Source organism: Symphodus melops (assembly GCF_947650265.1).
Source record: "Symphodus melops genome assembly, chromosome: 7".
Taxonomy (NCBI): Eukaryota; Metazoa; Chordata; class Actinopteri; order Labriformes; family Labridae; genus Symphodus; species Symphodus melops.
The window spans coordinates 11,966,498-11,984,897 of NC_136697.1; the positions used below are offsets into that span (position 1 = coordinate 11,966,498).

The 18,400-nt window shown below is 39.1% G+C and overlaps 3 protein-coding genes across 4 annotated transcripts; 1 reads left to right on the plus strand and 2 right to left on the minus strand.

The window, feature by feature from the left end:
• The first annotated feature begins 202 nt into the window (after nucleotides 1–202).
• ahsg2 (alpha-2-HS-glycoprotein 2) lies at nucleotides 203–2,778 on the plus strand. Its single transcript, XM_079347973.1, has 7 exons — nucleotides 203–453; nucleotides 988–1,098; nucleotides 1,175–1,256; nucleotides 1,349–1,503; nucleotides 1,604–1,699; nucleotides 1,903–1,974; nucleotides 2,081–2,778. Exons 1-7 carry the CDS (start codon nucleotides 244–246, stop codon nucleotides 2,501–2,503), a joined length of 1,149 nt encoding a protein of 382 aa, XP_079204099.1. The 5' UTR covers nucleotides 203–243; the 3' UTR covers nucleotides 2,504–2,778.
• A 1,578-nt stretch (nucleotides 2,779–4,356) lies between these two features.
• On the minus strand, nucleotides 4,357–9,414 carry LOC306827196 (uncharacterized protein; the record flags this gene model as incomplete). The annotated part of the gene is made up of 7 exons (XM_079348866.1): nucleotides 8,848–9,414; nucleotides 8,525–8,680; nucleotides 8,308–8,426; nucleotides 8,067–8,232; nucleotides 5,517–5,632; nucleotides 4,434–5,437; nucleotides 4,357–4,387 (listed from the first exon to the last, which is right to left on the minus strand). Exons 1-7 carry the CDS (start codon nucleotides 9,158–9,160, stop codon nucleotides 4,357–4,359), a joined length of 1,905 nt encoding a protein of 634 aa, XP_079204992.1. The 5' UTR covers nucleotides 9,161–9,414.
• A 615-nt stretch (nucleotides 9,415–10,029) lies between these two features.
• On the minus strand, nucleotides 10,030–15,671 carry LOC306827574 (profilin-2-like). Of its 2 annotated transcripts, none has more exons than XM_079349488.1 (3): nucleotides 15,263–15,646; nucleotides 13,679–13,871; nucleotides 10,030–11,773 (listed from the first exon to the last, which is right to left on the minus strand). In XM_079349488.1, exons 1-3 carry the CDS (start codon nucleotides 15,389–15,391, stop codon nucleotides 11,676–11,678), a joined length of 420 nt encoding a protein of 139 aa, XP_079205614.1. In that variant the 5' UTR covers nucleotides 15,392–15,646; the 3' UTR covers nucleotides 10,030–11,675. The 2 variants fall into 2 exon arrangements, with proteins under 2 accessions (XP_079205614.1, XP_079205615.1); XM_079349489.1 differs by having other exon boundaries at nucleotides 11,718–12,102; nucleotides 15,263–15,671.
• Nucleotides 15,672–18,400: the final 2,729 nt, after the last annotated feature.

The following is an 18,400-nucleotide window of genomic DNA, read 5'->3' on the forward strand; positions in this document are numbered from 1 at the left end:
CCATATCACCCAGCCACAACGTGAATTAAAACAACAAAGTCCCCCCCCCCCCAGCAGCTTGCATTTACTTTGGCAGCATTCCTGAAACAGAGTTAGACCCTGTGTTTGACGCAGTAGGTGAAAAGGACAATCATGATGTTTAACTTGGCTCTGTTTTCCAGTTTGAAGTACAAGTTATATACAGCTCAAACTGCTGGAGCTTTTCCTCTCCTTTCTGTGCTCTTGCACTCTGATACCTCTTGCATGTGCATTAATCTCAGAATGTATTTGCTGGGCATCACCGTGGTTCTGGTTCTACTTCTAGGTGCGTGGGCTCAGGTTCTGCGACCTGACTGTGACTCCCCTGAGGCAGAGGAGGCTGCTCTTGTGGCTCAAGATTACCTTAACGCCCAACACACCCATGGCTACAAATATGCACTGAACAAGATTGAAGAAATCAAAATCTATACTACGGTAAGTCATGCAGAGATTGTGCAGTTTCACAGCTAAACAGACAGATAGTTCCCCCTCATAGGACATGGAATGCAGTTCATACCAAAGTGATCAATTCATGTCGTCCTGTACACTAATATGGTTACATCAACTGTAAAGTCTAACATGAATGTGACATTTTGTATATTTACAGCACTGACAATAATTAGCAATTCTTAAAACCTGTTGACATTCCAGGGAAAACTGCATAATAATAGAGCCAGATATTCTTTTTCATTACCTTCTTCTCTATACTTGAATTTGTCTGTGATTTTCACATTGTGTCTTTTAGCCCCCTAAATATACTAAAATATATTACCAAACAGTATGTATTTGGTGACTCTGGATACATTTTGTCAAAAAAGGTTTAAAATAAATTCTATGTAATACTGCAGAGGCTTATGTCTGCAGTATAGGATAGCATAATGACATCCAATCCAATGTCTGATGTTGTGGAAACTAAAAAGAAACAGGAACTAAAAAGCACAACAAGTGTCAAGTTGTAACTCTTTTTAGGCCATGGGAGACAACACATATGTCCTGGAAGTTGAACTGTTGGAGACAGACTGTCATGTGTTGGATCCTACACCTCTTGCCAACTGCACGGTCAGACCCAAAGCACTGACGGTAAGACCACATTGTATTACTACATATAAATGTAGAGGCGGTTGTAATACTTTACTGTTTCTTTTTCTCCCATCAGGCAGTAGAAGGAGACTGTGATGTAGTGCTGAAGAGGGCCGGTGGAGTTCTGACTGTCACAGCATTTAAATGTAAAACTGAAGGTAAACTTTCTCTTAACTCACTTATGAACACAGACACCTATATAACGACAATACAGGAACAACCATCTATATCTCTCTTTTTTGACACATAGAATCAACAGAGGACTTTTGCTTAGGCTGTCCAACCCTGCTTCACCTAAATGACACCGCAGCACTGGAGTTTGTCCATGCCTCTCTAGTTACTGCAAACAACTTTACTATAAACAAGACATACAGTATTCTGGAGGTTGGACGGATGTCGTCACAGGTTGGCCATTGTATAGTTCAATCACCTCAAATATCTATGCAGAAGCACATCATAACTTGTGTCTGTGTGAACGTCAATATATTTCAATACCTTGTTTCAGGTCTTGTCCGGTGGGCCGATCTATTTAGCAGAATATGTAATAGCTGAAGCTAACTGCACAAATGATACCTGCGTACCCTTGATTAATGACATGGCTGTAAGTATAAAAAGCATACGTTTAGTTTTTCCACAAAAACATCAATTTTAAGTTTTGAGGAGTACTCATCTGCTTGATTATATTTAATTTTTCTTAGCTCTACATAAAATATGAAGATTGTGAAAATTGTGCATTTGGTCTCTGAAGTGCAAAACAGTTAAAACAGTACCAATGAAACTTTTTTTTTTTTTTATCTCCACCAGACACGTGGTATTTGTATTGCAAAAGGTCTGATTGCTGACCACACAGTGGACTGTAGGATGTTTGCTACTATGGTAAAATACTCTGACCCAAATAAGTTTTCCCATTAAAGACATGACCTTTGTTTTATCGCATTTATAAATGTTTTTTAACAATGGCTTGTTGTAAAAATATTTCCAGATGCCTGTTGTAGATGTTAACAGCACAGCAACTGCAGCACCTCCCCTTCCACCAGCGGTCCACGGACATACAGGCAACTCGTCACCCAAGCACGGTCTGAGATTCCACAAACTGACAGCTATACATGACCCTGAGCTCAGTGGCCTTCTATCTGCAGAATCATCAGAGTCAAGGGAAATTATACCTGTTGCTCCTACAATGATTAATGTAGCTGCAGATCCAGCTGCTCCAACTGCTGTTGATCCTGCTGCAGCTGATCCTGCTCCCACTGCTGACAGTACATCTGCCTCAGATGCTCCCTCCATTAAAGAGGTCCCTTCTGTTCTGTTCAAGAGAGATGTTGTTGCTGCCTCTGGCCCAGCAACTCAAACTGATGCCACTATTCTTGTGCCACTATGCCCAGGAAGGATCAGATTCTTTTAAGTGTTCAGGTCTAATAGTTTATACATTAACGTTTCCTGTGAAAGCATTTAATGAAACTGCATTTGAAATCACAGATCTGTATGGAATGCAAAAATGTAGAAGTTCCAAGAAAATGTATTTAGATTTGCATTTGGTGCAGTTTAATGAATCTCTTTGATAGTTATTCGTCCTTTAAATGTCTTGCAACACTTCAACTCTAATTGTAGTCAATAAAGTTCAGTTGATTGTTACACAATACCTTTTGTAAGTTAAATAAACCGACTGACCTAACCAAAGCACCTATACCCATGAGTCATGCCACATTACTTAGGAAACAAGTTGGTTTGCAAATTACTCTCATCAATGACATTGTGAACTCACTGACATCTACAAATTTGCTATTTTGGAAATGTCCAACTAAAATCTACAACAAAAGAAATGTGCAGAGTAATATCAAATCTAACAGTATTGAGATTGATCATATATTCAAAAGGAAAATACCCTTTCTAATTCGGGTAGTTCTTATTAAAGCCAGCGTTGATGAATGGGTAACTGAGTCGTATTTACTTTATGGTCAATGTTCAAGTAGTAACAGTTCATGGCAACAACAAATAAGTTCAACAGCCATTTGATTCTACACAGCGGATATAAAAGCATTAAGTACCCAATGTCTATTGTAAATTTTTAACCTGGTTAAAACATCTTTCCTTTACAGTCCATGCTGCTAGCGATAAGCATCTACACAACACCATGCTATCAAAACAACCTTTTTTAAATACTGGAAGAAAAGAAAAAATAAAGTATGTTTCAATCATTTATTAGCATTGAGGGCAACTCATTTCTGCTTTTTTCTGCAGAGCGCCATTGTTGAAGTGGCTTTTTAGGAATAGGAGGCAGAATTATTTTGCCCAAATCAAGTGGCTTCGTGGGGGTCTAGAAGTCTGGGAGTTTTGGTTTAGATTTTTTTGGACTGAATGAGGGATCCTGGGGCAAAGGCAAAAAGTGAGGACCAACCGGTGCAGAAAAGCGCTGCAGCAAATATGAGCCATCACTAGGTCTTTGCATGTAGTTCATATTCCAGTGTAAGGGATCAGATGGTTTCATCCCTGTCGATGTGGGGAATTGGGGTTTTCCTGGTGGGCCACGTTGGAGAAGAACATAACTTTTAGGTTCAGACTGGCTATTTGTACTTTCAGATTCCTTTGAGCTATTTATAGAAGGTTGTGGGGGGGAGTTAGGGATTCCACGAGTATGTGCCTTAGCAGCTTGTTGCAGGTAGTAAGGGACTAGATACAGATTAGGTTCATATTGGGCTTGATTATGCCCAAGTGCTTCAGCGTCCATTGATTTGCTGTTGGATGGAAACGGTTTTGTTTGTTGCTCAGCTGAAGGTTGGCCATGCTGTACTTGATTAACCCGATTACTTGGAGTTTGTAGTTGAGAAGACCCACTGTAGTGCCCTGATAATCTATGGAGAAGTTCACTTGGAAACTGAGGCAATGGGTTAGGTACAACATCAGGGTAACTTGGTTGTTGATGAGTCAGCTTGCTAGGATTACTACCCATCATGGGATCAGGATTCCCATCTGGTGGCAGATTGCTATTTTCAGAAGGAAGCATTTGAGGAAGAGGAGCTAAACCCAAACCCTTGTCAAACCCCATATCAGCCCCTGAAGGGAGGAATGGCAGACCTGTATAGACTCCGGTCTCCTTTGCAGGTACAATATGATGTAGATGTTGATGAAAAGCAATTTGTATACAGCAATTAGACACTCCAGAGGGGCAAGTGCGAGGGCAGTACACAGGTTGCACAGAACTGCCTGATTGATGGGTTTGAGAGTCTATACCACTATTAATATGTTGTTGATTGGCATTTACACCGATTGGTTGGTTGGTCTGTTGAGCCTGGGGCACAGATGAAGTATGGGGTAAGGTTTTATCATGAGGATACTTCGGCTGGAGCTTTGGGAGAGCAGATTGTGGATTTGCTGGTTTATTTTCAGAGTCTGGCTGAGGGTAGGAGTAGTAGTAAAATGGACCCTGAGGAGTGTCAAGCTTTGGATCAGCAGTAGGCTTTTCAGCTGGTGTTTGTACAACCTGTGGATCTGCTGGCCTTGGCTGAGAGTAGAAGGGATAAGCAAAAGGGTAGGGGGAAAATGGCTTGTAATCTTGGGATGGGGTTGCTTCCGACTGTTGAGTTGGAGCAGTTGGATTATCAGGCTCTTGATGAGAAAAGGTTGGGTAGCGGTAGAATGGATTGAGCATTTGTCTCTGTGGAACTTCAGGCTGTGGAAGCTCTGGTGCTGCAAAAGGTTTCTCAGCTGGCTTGTGTGGTAAAGGCTGGTGCACTTGGCCCCATTGAACTTCATGTTGTGATGCTTCTAGGGGTGCAGCTGGTTTATTTTCAGAGTCCAGCTGAGGGTAGGAGTAGTGGAAAAATGGACCCTGAGGGGTGTCAAGCTTTGGACCAGCAGTAGGCTTTTCAACTGGTGTTTGTACAACCTGTGGATTTGCTGGTTCTGGTTGAGAGTGGAATGGATAGCTAAAGGGGTATGGATAAAATGGCTTGTATTCTTGATTTGGAGCAGTGGGATTTTTAGCCGATGGAGTCGCAGGCTGTGGCAGGTCAGTAGTATGTTGATTTTCAGGTTCTCGATGAGAAAAGGTTGGGTAGCGGTAGAATGGATTGAGCATTTGTCTCTGTGGAACTTCAGGCTGTGGAAGCTCTGAAAAAGAAGCTTCAGGCTGAGTGTAGTATAAGAGGGGGTAATTTGGATGGTATCCTTGTGCCTGAAAGGCTTCAAGCTGTGGTGGTTGTTGAGGCTTGGTAGCCGGGCTTGGCGCTTTGGTGTTTTCGTTTGGGTCCTTTATAGGATTTTGGATGGGTTCAGTTGGTGACTGCGGTGGACAGGATATGTAAACTTCTCCAGCCAGTTCCAGAGTATACATTCCATTCTAGAGAGAAATAGGTTAGGGTCAAATTGTTAAACTATAAAAAAGGATACATTTAGGACACAAGTAAATGGCACCATACCTTTTTCTTTAAGCAGGGTGCATAGTGAATAGAGATGACCACACCTTCTGGATGATCAACAACACTGATCCCACATCTCAGTGAGGCATTCATCAAAGGCTCCCAGTCACCCATCACTGTAAAATACTTGACATAACTTCAAGGCATATTTTCCAAGAATGTTGGGGATTTTTATTTAAAAAAAAAAAAAAAAAAAAAAAGTGATTAGGTTTGAGCATTTGCCTATAAAACTTAAAAGATTCTTACAAACTAACCATCTTCTGTTAAGGTTAGCACCAATGCATTTTTAAGGTTTCAATGCATAAAAGAACCACAAATTTGTTCATACATTGATTTTTTTTTTTTTTTTTACTTTGTCAGGAACTTCTATTAATTTTTTTTTTTTTTTAATGAAATTATAAAATGCACCAGCAAAAATGACCATTGTGTTGTTGGGGTCATTTTGACCCAGTTATACATTTAGCAATAAATAAGTAGGAACTGATTGTGCAAACTTCTACTGCAAAATACCCACTGCAAAGAACACTTAACTTGTCGTTTTGCCACACATCTAAATGCGCCCGTTCTTAAACAGACTTTTTGGAACTGAACATTGCACACAGGAAATTTGTGTGGTAGGGTTTGTTTGAAAGCTTCTTGCCAATAAATCCTATACCCATTTCCCACATTTGTAAGGGACATGCACCTGTGATGTAAATCAGTAGAGCTGAATGTGTTGGTTGTGCCCATGAAAAACTTGCAAAATATTCTCTGCCAATGCCAAACAGCTTTAGGTGGAGGCAGTGTGATGTGTGGGGTGGCATCTCCCTCACTGGAGAAACTAGGATCATTATTGGTGGCAAGCCCAATTCAGACAAATAAGCTGCTGCAACCAGTGGCAATCCCACAGCACCAAAGGCTGAGACTAAACTCTATACGTCTAAAATGGCATGGCTCGGCTCAGAGAGCAGGATTTAGTAATCTACTGGCACAATTTGGGAATGGAATGCCTGCACATCAGTGTGTGACCAGCATGAGGAGATGCAAGGCTGTATATGGTTCTTCCATATGCTACTGAGGCACCAGTTTGTTAAAAGAAATTGCTGTGGCACAGCTTTTCCTGCAATTGATTGTCTGTTGCTTATCCCACAAATGTGGCAACATTTAAAAAGGGAAATAGGGCTTTTCAACAGTAAACCATTTATTGTCAAGCAGCATCATTCACTATCAGTGCATATAAATGTGCTTAAACCGTGCATACAAACGTTTGAAGCACAAAATCTGTGATTCATCAATATATTCTTGAATTTGTTTTGTGAACACAATTTTGAACCTCCTTAGACCATGCGTATGCACAAATGATTGACCAAATTTTTCACAAAATGTTAATTTATGTTAACGCTTGAATAATGCATGTCATTAAAAAAAAAAAGACAGTTTTTGAAAAGGACAACTAAACGCGAATTAAATAGTGCATTGATCCAAGTATATAAAGTAATCATGATTCCTGCCTTTTCATTCTTAAATTTAATCGTCAACCACTACTAACACTGCCATGAAATATTGCCTCTTTAAGAGCATGTAGGAAACGTACATGATTTCCAAGTGTAAAACTCATGACTTTCTGAAAGCTACGGCAGCCAGTGCCTTCAGAAGGGTCACCAGACTGCCACATGTTGTGGCAATGCGCTCACAGAATTGCTGCAACAGCAGCAAGCCCCTCAGACAAATCTTTTTTGCCTTTTGAGACCATCACCCAAAAACTTCCGTCTCCACCTCACCACTCTTCCTCATGATATGCCAATCAGATGTTCATATTGAGAGATGAGAACGTGGAAGTATGTCGATTACGGTTTAGAATGAGTCAAAAATGAGAACTATTAGCTGGTAAGCATGAATATATAAAATATGAACCTTTTGGTGATTTTGCATATGCACTTATTGTATGCAAGGAGTAAGAAAGTGTACGAACATTAGTGAATGAGGCCCATTGTTACAAATAATCTACCAAACAAATTTCCTTTATTTTGTTTGACCAAGGAAAACTAAATTTTGTCATTACTTGTTAAGCTTTGCCTTTTGTGTTATGTTCTTAAAAAGAAAAACGTTTTAACTGTGGGTCTAACTCAACCCATAATACCATCGTTAATCAACAAACTGTATTAAGGATTAATACCACTCAATAATAGCCAGGTAAAACCATCACTTTTAAATTTACAAAATTCTGTTTCATTTTACCCATTTCTTATTGAAAACAAAAAGGTATGCTGTCAAAAAGGCCCAGGGGGCAGCACCAAAAATATTAAACATCTTTTCATGGCTAAGGAAGCCCAACAAGGCAACCAAGAGGAGAAACAAAGTGGATGTTAATTTGTTTGAGGTATTTTACGTTTGATTTAAGACCTGGGTCAAAACCAATCTAACATGGCTAGAACAGAAAGCTAATATAAGGTTAAGTACCAGTCAGTTATTTTAAATAAATTTGACAATTTCCTTTAATACTCAATGCAAGTTGCCATTGTCGACAGTTTATACTGATTAGTTACACATATTCAACTAGGAAATACTTACAGTTCAGTTTTATATCTGCAGCAGAAGTAGTCGACTCCATTTTCACTACCATGCCCTCAGCATGGCAGCTGACCGTTGGAGGGTTGGGTGAAGACTGCTTCAGCAAAGGGCATGACATCTTCACTAGTAAACCCCACCAGCGCAGTGGGAGGACATACATTTCCTTCTGTAACCAGTAAAATAAAGTTGGTGCTTGTGTGCAGTTTTAACTACACATTGCATTCAGAACAGAGTATCCCACCTCCACAGCAACAAAGCAGCCATTATATGGTGCAGACAAGACCAAATCACTTCGTGTTGACTGGATTGAGTAACCACAGCTTGCGGGCAGCTTGGACATTGGCAGGGGAGAATGACCTTCTGACCAAACAAAATAAATGAAGATTGCATGTGTCCATCAAGAGTTGTGGTGAACGGAATTAAAATTTTCCTTACCTCCCCAGGAGATTAAATCTTACCCCTGTCAACAAACAAAAGAGATCCAGGGGTGGAAGCAGCATTTTGGACTTGAAGTTTCATTGAGTCCCTAGTGCATTCAACCTTGGGTTCCATTTGAAGGAGTCGTTCCACTGCTGCATGATCATACCCATTAGGTTGCTTGGACTTCCCCCAACCTAAAAATAAGCCTTATGTAATTGCAGTCAAGTAAAATGGTCACATACTAATTAAATCGCAAGCTTAAATAATCAGCTAGGTGTAGAACACATAGAGACATCCTTTACATTTAGTAGATAACTTTAGTACAGTTTTGGTTTTTTTTGCAGAAGAACACTAAACATACCCATATCTGCCTGGTAACCTGTATTAATTTCCAGTAGGTCCTCAGAGTCATCAGCACCTTTGACTCCAGCACCTTGAAGAGTAGTCTGCCCGATCAAGAGTTTTCCAAGATGCAATTCACTCCCCTCAGTTTCACCGTGGCTAACTGTTGAGTTATTTCTTACTTTATCCAGTGCTTTAGACTTTGTATCGCTTGTACCGTAGCAAAATGAACTCACAACCAAAACCAGTCCTAAAGTTAATAGAACCCCACTGCCCCAACGTCCTCTACACGCCATTTGAACAACAAAAAGCACTGCATAGGCATGAAACATTAGCAATGTTCTGCAATTACTGAGTGCTCATCCACAAAGGCTGAGCTTAAAAAAACCTTGGTACACCTACACAGGTGTTTGTAATTACCCTGGCTAATTAGACAAGGTCTTGTAAATAGGTGGAGCTATGGTGAGAAATCATGATGTAATAAGAGTTAAGCACCAATAGGTATGATAACAGGTCCAGTCCTCCTATCCAAACTGTTCCTTCAAAATTAACAGTAGTGAAGCTGTCAGTTGTCAGTCAAACATGTGTACACACACACCTATTCCTTAGAAGAGGTCCAATCATGGTCTCAATCACTAACACCTTTGTTGGTGTACAGAGGATTCATTTATTTTCCTTAAGGCGGGCATACACTGTGCGATTTTCTTCTCCGTATTGTTTCGATTTCTGAATCGTAGAAGAATTTTTGCAGTCGGGACGAATTTCAGTTTAATCGTGATTCGTGTCGTATACATGGGGCAACGAGCACCGAGAAACCCCTCTCGAATGGTCTTAAAAATCACACCTGTTTGACATGTGAATAGTTTATGATGCCCATCTGATCAATGGCTATCAATAAGTATAGCCACATGGAAACATAAGCGCGTTGGTTTATTTTCTTTCCATTTTTACCATGTTATGATATAGGTTCAAATAAGGTGTTTACAAGGGACATGAGGGTGAGCAGAGCTAAAACTGGGACCACGTTTTATTTTTTCTTAAAGAGACTGTGTACTTCTATCTAATCTATCCGTACCCATGCTTCGTGTAATGTAGCATATATTAGCATAAGATGAGTCAACGTAACGCCTGAAACAAACGAGTGGTTTTCAATCAGTCCACAAATTTCTTCTCAGGAGGTAAAAGAGGACGTGACTTCAACTCTGGTTGGAATAACTTTTATTTGATCTACCTGTAAACAAGATGATTTCAACAATTGATGGCATTTGAAATAGCAGACTGTGGCAGAAGAAACTTTCCAACTAAAGAAAAAAAAAAAAAAGACAAAATACTTCAAATTTATTTTTCTGTTGTTTAATTCTGTACATATTCAACAATGTCTGGAGATTACTGATGCCAAAATATCCCGTCGGGAAGTGCCATTAAAAGTTACTTCTTACCAGGGCAGCAGATAAAAATCCAACTCGTAGTAGCAACAGATCAGATCGATTTTATGGCACAGAATACAGTTATTCTCAGAAAATTTCCACAAGACGACTTACAAATGTTCTTATTCCAACCAACACCATTTTCAATGTTTAGTGTACACAGCATTGTTTTTTTTTCTTCTTTTAAATATACTTCTAAGTACCATACTATGACAATTTTTGAATACACCTTTGATGACTAAAGCACAAGGCAAATTATTTCCAAGGTGTTGAAGGCCAACAGCCTGGATTTACAGTCAAAATGCATTCATACTGTAGTAAAATGATGATGCTGTTTCATTGGTTAACAGACAAAGTTAGCGACAAATCAATTAGTGATGAAACATTTAAGTAGTGTTGAAGTCTAAGGAAGCAGTAAAAATGTTTGACAGTCATCTGGAGTCGTCTTTATGATTTACAGTCAACAAGTGATGCCAACAATCAATCAGGATAAGCTGAAGCAGTTCCGAACATCCTTTTATACTGACAATTGGTCCAAAAGGGAGGCAGGGAGGAAATAAAACTCCACGTTACGCGTGATGACTTTCAAAAAAATGTACAGCAAACCTTGACTGAGCTGTCACAAAGGTGGAATGTCCACTGAGGCTCCCGGGCGTGTTGAAGTGTCAGGACCACAACTTGACTCAAACAACAGGCCAGCACATCAACTTTTTAAGACCACATTCAGGTACAACAGCTAAAGCATGTGATGGGGGTGGGGGTGGGGGTGGGGAGCGACAAAAAAAAGAAAGAAAAAAAAAGAAAAAAAGTGGGGTTCGAGGGTGGAGAATTGGTTCACATACAGGACATTGTCAGATGAAGTTTTTTTTGTTTTTTTTTTAAAACTGATGCGTGATGACAGAAGATGGTTTTGGCTGGAATATTACGCTGGGACAGAAATGGGGGCTAGGGACTGGGATTTGTATGCTGGAGACAGTACGCATGCAACCTTTAAATGCCTACATGCTGATGAAAGAAAAGGAAAAAAAATGGCATCTTTTAAGAATGCTCACAAAGCATATCTATGCAACTGTCAGCACATTTACAAGTGTAATTCCCCTCAGATCATTAACTGGTGAATGTTACACAAGGCCAGTCCAATTTATTTTTGAGACACTTTTATTACACTTTGCTAACATTTTGGGTTAATAAACATTTCAATCAACATGCCATAACTTTAGTGCCAACGCTGAAGTACAATGGTAGGGGTGGGGAAGGTTCAGGAAAAAGAAAAACAGGAGTGTATGGGGAGTTTAGCAAAAAAGGGGAGGGGGTGTATAAAAGTATACTGGGGAGAGGAAGTAACATTGCATGCCATCTAATCCTGGAAGTAGTGTCAACACAATGCGCTGTTAAGTTGATGAATGGATGGAGAGGTTGCTTAATATCCAGACTTCCTCAGGTAATCAGCCATTGTAAATGCTTTCTTGTTAAGATTTCCACCATGGACCGCCTCCTTTCCCATGACTAAAACCAATGCTGGAGCATACAAGGAAAAAAAAAGAGAAATGAACAAAGTTGAAGAGCCTCCCCCTCCGACAGAACGAAGGAGGGGGGAGGGGACAAAGGTGACACAGCATCTTACCACTCTTCATTGCTATTAAAAGTTTCCAAGACATTTGACTGCTTGCAGGAGAAATCTTAACAGCAAATATTTTATTTTCTCTTCTTTTTTTGTCCCTCATTTTTATCTAAGCGAGCTTGAAAACATTAAAACCCTGAATCCCTCAAGTATTTTGCCATTGAGTAAGCCTTCTTATTCAATCCACCTCCATGGACCCCTTCTTTGCCCATTACAAGAACCAAAACTGAAAGAGAAGAGAAGAGATAGAAAAGGGGACAGTTTAGAAAATGAAAAGGGAAAAGCATTCCAAGTAAGTACGATCACCAGAAGTGCAGCAATTCATGGATATTCAACCATGTGTCATACGGGCAAACTATCTGTAGGGTTGCTTTGCTAGCACTGAAAATAATAATCAGGGACTAGTTTACCATAACCAGTAAAAACAAAGTGTTCAATTTAAAGTCTGACTGATGCATTATTGTCAGATTAAGAGAGATTCAAGGATTACATTTTTCTCTCCACTTTACTATGGTGAAATCTCATCTTGCCATCTTTTAACACATGGTTGAAAATAAGTTTTTGATACAACAGTTGTAAGCTATGGGAGGTTATTGCACTTAGACCTCCGCTTGCTTTATCAGTAAACCAGATTTCACCTGAGATTAACAAACCAGGGGAAAGAAAACACTCTTTGTTGGAGCGTAGAACACTAAGGGGAAGATTGATTCAAAATCAAGACCGTTACTGAAGAAACATGCAAAGGGCCGAATCAGAGGAACATTAACTCCATGTGAAAAACCTTATTGCAACTATGGGTGTCTATAGCTACCTTAACCCTTTCAAAAACAACATGCATAGAAGGAGAGGGACAGATGGAAATGAGGCAGTGTTGGAAATTTGAAATAAAAAAAGAGTTTGGTTTAGATTGTGATCACTGTTTCTCATAAAAGGCAGTTTAGTTTTGTTCCCTTTTCAAGTTGAAGTGAGAATTCATTAAAAAGACTTACACAGCTTCGTTAGCTTTACAAACCTGAATTAACTTTAACGGCTTGACAATGCCAATTTTAATCTGCAGAAAAGTCTCAGTCTATAAGAAGCTCCAAATCAATGTCAGACCTTGAGGCCCACAAAGGCAACCAGACTGCGTCAGACAAACCCTGGTGTGGTTTTTGTTGACATCTAATCAGATATTTGGATTTCATAAGTCTGCATGTCATTTTTGTCTCTGCCTGATGTCCATGACTTAAGGCTGATAAAAGTCATTTGTGAGCATTGGAGCTGCAACACCAAAATTAAACTATTTGGAAAGAGTATGTGAACAAATATTTATTTCAATTTGAGGGAAAAAACAAACATTTGCTGGTTGCTTGTTTTTGTCATTTGTTACAGTGTTAAGAGCCTTTAGGTTCTGGACAACAACTAAAACCACATTTGAAGACAATTTGGGCTGTGGTAAACTGATGAGCATTTTCATACTCATGAACAATCAGCAGATTGTTAATTATGAAAGAGATTGGTAGTTTTAGCTGAGCTTTACTCAAACACAGATTAATAATTGTAAAAATGAGATTAATTTGATTGCTGTCATTACTACATCAATCATAGATCAATTTACTAAATGCAGAGTAACTGTCAAACTAAAGGCGCTGGATCCAGAACTAATCTTAAAATTGTTTCAGAAATAAAAACAGGATTTATTTCACTTCCATAAGTCACTGAACCCATGTGAAGTAAACTTATTAAAATGTGGTATTTGCACAACAGTTTATGGAGACATCATTTTAACAGTACGAAAGTGGTTGGACTTTTTAAACGTTTACCTTTTCCGGCTTTTCCCACAGTGACGTTGTATGTAGGTTCTCCTCCTTGGCTCTTCGTCCTGATGTCCATTGTCCAGTCCCCGTCATCATGCAGGCTGTCTCTGAGGACTGAACACTTCTTTGAGCCCAGAGTGAGACCGCTGGTGTAAAAGGTCTCTCTATCCTTACCAATAAGGACATCAATTTCTTGAGACTGAAAAAAATAAATAAATATTGCAATCTCAGTCAGAAGTAGTCAAATAAAAGACGCTTGAGAATCGATGGGCGGCTGTGGATCAGTGGTAGGGAAGCTCTGTGGTAGATTTGATCCCCTGCTCTTGCAGCCACATGTTAAAATGCCCTCAGGCAAGACACCTAACCCCAAGTTGCTCCCGCTGCTTCGTCAGCAGAGTGTGAATAGATCAGGTAACACTGATAGACACATACAGTTTACATAGCAGCCTCTGCCACCAGTGTGTAAAAGATCACCTGCAATTTAATAAGTGCTTTGAAGAGAAAAGTGCTATACAATCTAAAGTTCACTTTTTACAAGTTCCCTGGTGTGGACAAAAAGGCTCAATATGTGAAAGAACTTCTGATCACCAATGTCGTAATGAAGGTACATGATTTCCCACAGAAGTCAAAGGGGACTATTTTAGTGACATATTGTGTGTGTGTGTGTGTGTATATATATATATATATATATATATATATATATAGAGCTTATTAAAAACTATTACTATGCACAGCCCTGAGCTCTAGCAGGTTTCACTTCGATTTCTTTACTTTAGTTATGACAGATAATATAGAGTAACTAATTCATGTGATAAAATTACAACACCATTAATGGCTGCAGCCCTCTTTCATTCATTAAGACACCAGGCCCATACAGTATAATCACATTCATATTAGTCATTCTAATCTGAAATTCACAGGAGGTCATGTGCATACATATAGTGAACTCATGAAATATAAGCCGAAGTATTAATATTAGGTATCATAAACTCCTGGACCTGAACACATTATGTCCCCGGTCTGCAGTGACGTCTCTGCAGCCCTCCACGGCGATCAATGGAAAAACATTTTATTCCCATCAAAAAGGATAAATGGTTGAACATACAACTAGTTTGTTCCCTTTGATATTAAAAGAGCGTCATCTAAGGTGTTAGCCGTTTTGATCACAGGTAGCCGGTAGAGCAGCAGCAGCTTAACCCGAGCTAATCAAAGCACGTTTCTTTAAACCAGACCCGGTCTGCTCGGGTTAAAACTCGGCCCTGTCTCATTTGACTGTAATCACTCATTAGTGTTTCCCTGTGGGAAATAATCACTTCATGCCTTTAGTTTTTAATAAAAGGTGTGAGCTGTAGAGAGAGGAGTTTTATATGATCCACACGCGGTCTAATCCCGCAGTGTTTCTTTACCGACACAGGCCACGGATAAACCAGCTAGCCCGCTAAGCTAACGCCGTTACGGTTAGCAGCGAGGTAACACCGCTTATCATCTTGCTGAGCGTCGGTGAGAGGGAGATACAGATTTATTCATTCATTAAGATTGTCCCACTGATGCTTAATTTCCCTCAAAATAACTCACTTTTTGACTACTCACCGTGATATTGTTGAAAGTACCACCGGCATGTGCTGCCCAAACATATTTGGCGTCCGTGTACCCAACAATGGCGCTATCCTGACAGCTGCCATCGGCCATCAGGTTTTCCACGTAGCTTTGCCAAGACATGTTCAAGAAATTGATGCTGCTATATATAAAAAAAATGCCTACAGCTTTTGGGAAGTGAGTTTTCCAATGAAGAGACAGACAATTCAGACAAAAACCTACAGACGAGTGTAAGTCTCCGATGTAACCCACACTTCGACGTTCACCGACGTCTAGGCTGGGGCAGCAAAGAAAGCCAGGGGAGAGAGAGGCTGGGTGTAGTCCGTATCAGATCACTCCGCACAATGAGCGCCCTCCCCGTCGCTTTTATGGCAGCAGGCGGCGGAATAAAGAGGGACTTACCAGCTCAGACAACAAGCCAACTGTCTGAAGGGGATACCGGGGTACACAAAGAGCAGGATAGGTGTGTTCGGTCCAATCATACTTTCATTCATCTCATGTATTTTTATGTTGGAGTATCGTCAGTGAATTGCATGTATGATGTGCAATATAAAACATGTAGGCCTACGTGATTTATTCCGACAAAAAAAAAAAATAATAATCAGAGATTGCAGTTTGTCCTCCTGATTGACGTGATCACGTGTTACCTTTTCCAGATAAAATAGCTTAAGTGCCACTGTAACTGATGCATTGTCCTTTATGTTTTATTTGGGGTCTCTTGGAGACCTGCTACAACACTAAACATTGTCTTCAAAGCCCAATAATTGGGGACCTAATTTGTTGAGATAAGAGGTTTCATTGATCCACTCATTTGAGGCTATTTAGTTGATAGATAAATAGATAGATAGATAGATAGATGGATAGATGGATAGATAGATAGATGGATAGATGGATAGATAGATAGATCCACAGACAATACACAAGTTGCGAACACACAATTTGAACTGATGACATTTCCAAACTGACTGCATGCTTCAGAAAACTAACTTGATCTCTGCTTATTCTGATCAAACCATCATGTATAATGTAGCATAACTTTGATTTTAAACAAATTACATAAATAAATGGTGGTCTTGAGCTTCGTAAGCACTTTTCTGTAATTTTCTGACTACTCAAAGCATTTTTCACTGCAGGTCACACCTACCATTCACACACTGATAGCAGACAGACTGACAGCACTATGTGAAGTGTGCATCAGTAGTCCATTCATACACATACAGACATTGAGAGTCACTCTGGGTTAAGTGTCTTGCAAAATCGGGCAGGAACTGGGTATCAAATCAAAAACCTTCCAGGTAGACAACCGACTCTACTGCTGAGCCTCAGCCTTCCATTTAGCGTTGATGTAACACAAATTATATTATGCATGCATGGTCACATATCGTATCAGCAACATTAAAATGTTAAAGTGGACATATTGTACCCTTTTCAAACAGTCACCTGTGCTCTAAATGAAACATCTATGCTGTGCTTTGGTCCAAATATAACATGAATCAAGCATCAGTGGAGGATTGTCACCCTGTAGAAACCTGATCTCTTAGAACGCTCTGTGTTGGTGTGTATGTCCCTTTAAATGAAATGACCATCCTTGAGTTTTCCCGGTAGACATCACTGTAGAGACAATAAAAATGGCGGATCTGAACAGGTTTTACTCTAGGCTGGAGGTGGAGTCCATGGGTAGAGATACCAGGGTATAGGGGAGGGTTTTTTCTTACCAGAATCCAACTTGTGACAACACAAACTAAGAAATTTTGAAACTGAGCACTTTTCTCTGTGTGGTAAGACTTCTGCAGACCACAAACAAAAGACACAAGATGAAACAAAAGGATTTATCTCAAATTTTGTGGGTTGATAGACACTCAGATTACTCAGATAAATCTTCAAAAACCTTGTAAAAATTGATTTTTCATAAAATGTCCCCTTTAAATGATAACTTTTTGGTTTGATAACAAGGCTTTTTATCTTTTCACTGTCAATCATCTTTTTTAAAGGATGTTGCAAAGGGATTTACCTGTTACTTTTACATTTGTTAAAGATATTTTCAGATTTGTTTGTTGTTGAGCATTTGGAACAAATCAGGGATCAAAGCAAGAACCTAACCAAACGCTTAATCTGTTGAACAAAGAAAAATAGGAATAATTTCTATTTCTCAAAAGACTCAAAAGACAAACAGTGGCAACATTTCTTCTTTTATTGGCACAATAGATTATCAAATATAATCTAGTCCCTGGCTGAAATGTTCCTTCCGTAAGCGTTTTTTGAAATGTATTATTCTGCAAACACAACATTAAAACACAAAGTTCCACTGTTATTTTATTATTCTTGTTTTAGCTAAAGTCATCTGAGACTCCTGAAACAACGTCAGGGCTGATGAATTATAATTAATTTTAAGCAGAAAAAAATCTAACTATAGTAATGCAGATGAATGTTGATGCTCAAGGTTTATTTACTTAACACAATGGCACAAAGTTCAAATTAATTTGAATAAAAATATATTCATAAATAACTAAAAAATTAGCTTAGTCAAAGATTAGTCAAATTGAACATCCACTCAACATGCAAGTAAACCCTGCACCTCATAAAAAACATGAGGATCTTTTAAGATAAAAAATAAAGATAACATTTTATTGAGATACAATACAGAAGTTAATGAAACCTATGAACTGTAAAATGCATTGTTTTATTTCTTTTGGAAATATGTGTTGATACCTTTTGATATATTTCGAGGTCAACAATTTCACTTACTTTCTGTTTTCAATTCAGTTCAAAACACTATATTTTTCCTCAGGGGGCAATTCAAATAATTTCAATTTGCATTAACTGTTGATATGAGTGTGCATGAAACAACAGCATTAAGGAACATAATTACAATAAAGTTTAGATGGTGAAGAGTTTAAAGTTCATCCCAAATAACCAAAACAGGAAGCAACACCTTCCTCTCTTTAAAATGAAAATACTTCTTTTTGGCCACAGGTGTCAGTGTTCTCTATGTTTTTTAATTACTCCTGCCATAGCTTGTCAAGAAGCATTTTCTGGTGCAGCAGACCCATAAAGAACAGGACTTTCAATTGCTTATTCAATTTCAGACATGCTTTATACCATACAGTTAGTACAAAATAAAAAAAATATTGA

Coding starts and splice junctions, on each gene's coding strand:
- ahsg2 (XM_079347973.1), top strand. CDS start 244: ATGTGCATTAATCTCAGAATGTATTTGCTGGGCATCACCGTGGTTCTG. Junction 454..987: donor AAATCAAAATCTATACTACG/GTAAGTCATGCA, acceptor AACTCTTTTTAG/GCCATGGGAGACAACACATA. Junction 1,504..1,603: donor TTGGACGGATGTCGTCACAG/GTTGGCCATTGT, acceptor ACCTTGTTTCAG/GTCTTGTCCGGTGGGCCGAT.
- LOC306827574 (XM_079349488.1), bottom strand. CDS start 15,391: ATGTCTTGGCAAAGCTACGTGGAAAACCTGATGGCCGATGGCAGCTGT. Junction 13,872..15,262: donor GTACTTTCAACAATATCACG/GTGAGTAGTCAA, acceptor TATTTTTTTCAG/TCTCAAGAAATTGATGTCCT. Junction 11,774..13,678: donor TGTGGGAAAAGCCGGAAAAG/GTAAACGTTTAA, acceptor TGTATGCTCCAG/CATTGGTTTTAGTCATGGGA.